General features: G+C 32.0%; 1 protein-coding gene across 1 annotated transcript; it reads left to right on the top strand.

Annotated features, from left to right (window-relative positions):
- Positions 1-3861: 3861 nt before the first annotated feature.
- LOC120190961 lies at positions 3862-4812 on the top strand. The gene has a single exon (XM_039193965.1). It carries the CDS (start codon positions 3862-3864, stop codon positions 4810-4812), a length of 951 nt encoding a protein of 316 aa, XP_039049896.1.
- Positions 4813-5654: the final 842 nt, after the last annotated feature.

The following is a 5654-nucleotide window of genomic DNA, read 5'->3' as shown; positions in this document are numbered from 1 at the left end:
TTGGATTAGAATTTGACCGCCGCGCTTTCGTCTGATTACTCATGAACGGGGGGAAATAATGAGAGCAGATATCCATTAGGCACCAACTACTATTTGAATTTGTACATTATCAAGATTAGAATCCCAACTCCCAAGTGTTCGTCTCCATTAAACCGAGTTGACTCGAGTTCAACAACGTACCTATACCTGAACCATTTCTTTGCACTTCTACCAATTTACGGTAACCACTCTCACTATATTCGATTGTGCAACAAATATACCAAACTACCGGTACTCCTTAATTGTGTAAATAAATTTGTCAACAATCTCTATAGCAAATGGTTAAAAAAATATCAGTTGATACTTTCTTTTTTCTCTAAGTTTTGGTTCAATACTATTAGGAATAAAATTCTCCTTCTCCCTCTCCTTAAGTAAAAATTGTTCGTAAAACTTAGCTTTTGTCCATGCTTTTCCACATATGATATAGGCTAAAATCAAGCGAAATCAATCTCGTTTTTTTCCAATGAGCTATTTGTCCTTTTAAAACCTCCTTATTTAATTTCTATTCAAAATCTCACCTTTTAAAGGTTCAAATGGATTCAATTCTCTCCCAAGTACAAATTATCTAACGAGTTCAATTGTGTGTTTAGACCGGCCCACAAACATCACATGTCCACTTTCTTATGTTAACACGAAAATTCTAACTATTACGTTGATCTTGTATTCCACAAAAGGCCGGTCAAGCAAACTCAAAAGGAAAGAGATGAGCTACGCAAAGATTGGAAAGGTTTACAGGCCACCTATAAGAAAATTCGTGGGCAGGAAAAGAAAGTTAGTTATGTAAAACGTCACAAGAACAGAAAAATCTTTGGGGAGCACTCAAGAGTTTAACGGTCTTATTATTTGTTAGCTTATATATAAGAGGGTGTCTTCTTGCTCAAAGAATGACTTCTGTTGTACCTAAAATTTTGTAATTTGATTATCTTATTCTCAATAAAAAAGAAAGTTTGAATGGGTGACGAAGAAAAATAATTTTAGACGATGAAATAAAACTATATGAAAGACTAAAGAAGAAGATGAAGAAATTTAGAATTCCTTTCTCTAAGTACACTATAAAAACTTCATATTTACATAGCTAATCATATTTTAAGGAAAGAAAAATACATGGATTTTAATTTTCTTCGTTGGAAACCGACTATGCTCTTTAGTTGGCGAACCAGCCCATTGCTACTTTATTTTAAGCAACTCAACAATCTTAACAAGTTGAGAGAATGTTAAACAATTAGATTGTATAAGTCAATTGGGCTTACAAGTAAAGCCCGTTAGAGTTTGTTGATGTAGATATTGGTTCAATTATGTTGAAGTATATAAGTCGAGTTACCGTAATGGGCTAATAAGGACTTTAAAATCCAATTATTAGCAATACAATATCCAGATTCATCGTTTCTTCAAAATACGAACACTCTCATCCACCGTTCCATCGCAGGCCTACGTCCGGCATCAATGACAACGGTTTAACACTCATGGATTTAATTACAGTTAAAACAAAGCAAATCAATATATAAAAAAATGTTTAATTTATCCCATGTTGTAATCATATTATTGGCTTCGAATACAAAAAATAGTATCGAATTATAGATAAGCGACGTCTATGATCCTAAGAGATTATCTAAATTGCACAAGGCCACCAATAAAATCTCTAAGCTCTTTTAAATACTCATTTTTAGTCACTTTTCGAAAGGTGCAACCCACCACCACTAATTAACTTAAAAAGAAGCCAAGTTTTTAGAACAGTAAAAAGCTTTTCTTTGGAATTTGATTTAAGAGATCAGCAAACAGTTGCTAATGCTAATGCTTTATTCGGCGTACCAATGATGAAACTGAGACGGCCCTTGGGGGCGGTGCCCGGCTGTATACGTTAACACAACGTGACAACATCACAAGTGCTCTTTAACTTAATTTATTGTCACAAAAAATAACATCAATCCCACAGGATTTATTTCTTGTAAAAGAACACGTTGTCAGAAGACAAAAATAAAATAACATCGATTTATAAATAAAACTAATGCATTATATACTATATAAATAATAATGAATTAATTAATTTATGGTCAAAACTAATGCAGTGGATGAAAATGGTAAAAGATTCTCTGATAGTGTAGAATTATGATGGCTTAGATTTTGTTTCTGAATTATGATTTGGTCAAAGGCTGCGTTTTGGTAGAGAATTGCTGATATGCAATTATAATAGTATTCTACCCTTACATGCGTGTCAAATTCATCAAATTTTATACGTATATAATATGTAAATTCATCAAGCTCATATCCAAGCATTATATATCATATTTTTTATATAAATAATAAATTCATAAAGTATTCAAATGATATTTTCTTACTGTACGAATATATAAATATGCTATTGATATCAGATAATTTAGAACAAGTAATTAAGTATTATATACATATCTTGTAAACTCAAATCATTCAAAAACATTTCATCTGATACAATTAAGGACTAACCACAAGCCTTAAACATACAATCTATAACAAGTTCACATAAAAACATATAACTTCAAAATACAAAAATTATAAATTAAATCTTTAAAGGCTCCAATCCAATTCGCTAATTTATTCATTATCTACTTTTTGCATTATTATGGTATATACTTTATTCTTCAACATTATCTCACCGCGTCATATTAAGCCAATTCAACCCCCTGTATTTCCCATATACTATTGGGGTTGTTTTATTGGTAATCATAGTATTAAATTATATTTATGAGATTTTTTTTCACAGTATTATTACGATTTTAGGTATTGTGAATGTTGCATAATATGTAACATTTATTATAGACATAAATTATTTCTTAAAATTTTCAATGTAAATTTTAAATATAATTTAATATTACGATAATTTCAAAAATCATTGTGATACGACTGTTATATTACTATTAAGTCTGCATTTTAATTCTATATTGCGAACTGCAACTTCTTTGCTGCAATAGCTGCTCCACCCCGCAACCTAATTTAGAGAAAGCTTCTGGGGGAAACATTTGTTTGATGAGAGACAGCGCACCAACTTCTCCTTTCGAGATTTGGGGGGGGGGGGGAATCTCTCTCTTTTTCCTACTCGAGAAAACCCTAATTCATAGGGTTGAGGACATAGAGCAAGGAACAAGAAGAATAACAAGAGAAAACGGGTAGTTATACCGCAGCCTTAATATATAATTAAAGAAATATATTACTAGAAACATTATTTTTTTTAATATTTTCGTTAAAGTGTTACCTAAAAAATTATTTTTTATCAAAAATATTATTTTCGCTAACTAATTTTCGATAGAATCAAATATTAACATTTTCGATAAAAAAAATAATGTTTTAGGTAGAGTTTTATCGGAAATATTAAATATTTTAAGTAGCGCCTAATAATAACATTTTTAATAAAAAAATAATATTTTAAATAACGTTTTATTAAAGATATTAAAAAATTAATAATATTTTCGGTAACATTTCTCGTTTATTGTATATTACCAGATAAAACTCTCCTCTTTGCTTGTCGTGTTTGTGCAAAGCCGTAATATTATTATTCTCTATTCTTTTTATAGAAAGTTTTCTTCCCCTCACTGAAAGACAAGAGGGAAGATGATTGATGTCAGGGAAGCTTTTAAGGTTGCACATGAAAACTTTCCCAAAGCTGTTTTGAGAATGATGTATTTTCCTTTCGTTCATTTCTTGCCAACTTTCCCAGTGTCTTTATAATCGCTGGTTTCGAGCTAAGACCATATCTTTGTTCCTGTTCTCAACTGCGAAACTATCGCCATCTGTATATTATATATAGATCTCAGGCCCTTTGTCTGTTTTCAGATAATCAAATCTTTCGCCATGGATTATTCAAGCGAAGATGAAGAAGAGTTCGTGTCACGAACTGAGTCAGTCCCAGCATTTCTGAATTCTAGTCCCATATCAAATCCACTCCAGTCACTTATCTTGAACCACCAAAACCACCCAGCAACTTGCTTTGATCTTTCTGCAAATTTTCTCAACCCTTTCTCTCAATCCGATCCAAATTGCAGTGTCGACTTTGGTAACCTTCAAGGCTCATCTTCATCACAAGGACTCGTCAATCAAGTCTTGTATCCAAGCTCGTCAACACCGATGCAATCAAAGCCATCTCACGATAATGGTCCAAGGCCTTTAACAAAATATGGTCAGAAAAGTTCTGTCAAGAACCCCAATAAACGAACAAGAGCATCGAGGACGGCACCCACTACAGTTCTCACTACCGACACAATGAATTTTAGAGCAATGGTGCAAGAATTCACAGGAATCCCCGCACGGCCGTTTTCAGGTTCATCGTATTCTCGAAGGCTCGATCTATTCGGCTTCGGGTCAGGTATGCGATCCGGCCATTTGGAAACTTTAGGTTCTCTCTACCCTCTATGTCCCTCGGCTAAAAGGGTTAAGCCTACTTCAATTGCATCCTCTTCTTCACCTTCATTGTTAACTCATCCTTTATTTGGTGCTAATATTACCAATACAACTAGTAATAACACCTTTTCGACATCTAGTAATTACTATGTTCAACAGCCTCAGAATATGTTAAACTTGCAGAATTTCCAGTCCTTCATACATCCTCCACCTCTTCAATCTTGTCTTAATTTGCGAGGTTTTGCTGTGAGTTCCCATGGAAGTTCAGCATTGTCTTCCCTTGATGACTTGGGCTTGACTCATGGCAATGCAACAGCCGTTGGACCGAACGACGGAAATCAAGATTATTTGAGGCCCTTAGACTGGAATTATGATAGTAGTGATCAGAATTCGCAGAGAGTTTAATAGCTAAAAGTTTAACTACTCAGCTTCGTCATCAGGTTTTCAGCATGATAAGGAATTGGAGAACTTTTATTCTACAGCTAAAGCTAGAGTTGATTCATGGACTTCTGCAAAGTAGAATGATTTCTTCTCCATTTTAGAAATATATTAGAAATTTATATATATATGTACAATTCATTCTACACTTTTCGCATTTATAAACTTAAAATTAATGTTAAATACTATTAAAAAATAGATAAAATTCAAAGACGTCAATATTATCTAATCATGGGACTAAAGAGTACTAGATAAATATCAAATATAGTTAATAGTTAATAGAAAATTATAGTTGGCTTAATGATGCGTTTTAAACTTTTAGTGTTTTAATATATTTTTTTAGTTAAGGAATTTGAAATTGTTATACATAATTAGTTGTTAAACTACCATTGAAAAACATTTTAAAAAATATTATACTAATTAATTATGCACGTAATTCATACCCTTGTAATATTTGTATATAATAATGAAGAGAAGTGCTAAGGTCATTTAAGATTATATGAACGTGCCAATATCCCAACAATTCCTCCAAATTTCATCTTTCGTTTTTTTAGAATGTTATAAGTATTTTTCTTCAAATGTAATTATCAAATTCATATTATTAATGCTAATATGATTAAGTATGATGGATTATATATTACCAGTAATTTTAAAGATGGATGCCGTGAGCTAATATAAGATACAAAGATCTAACGGCGTATTATCTATGCCAAATTTTCGATTTAGGCTAATTAATAGCGTTGAAGGGTATGCTATATTTTCTTACACGTATTCGAATCCATTAAAATTATTAATAAAAATACATTTTA

This window comes from Hibiscus syriacus, unplaced genomic scaffold, assembly GCF_006381635.1.
Source record: "Hibiscus syriacus cultivar Baekdansim isolate YM2019G1 unplaced genomic scaffold, ASM638163v2 tig00116964_pilon, whole genome shotgun sequence".
NCBI lineage: Eukaryota > Viridiplantae > Streptophyta > Magnoliopsida > Malvales > Malvaceae > Hibiscus > Hibiscus syriacus.
Note: the sequence above shows the minus strand (reverse complement) of the source record. Positions and strands in the feature narration are given on the sequence as shown.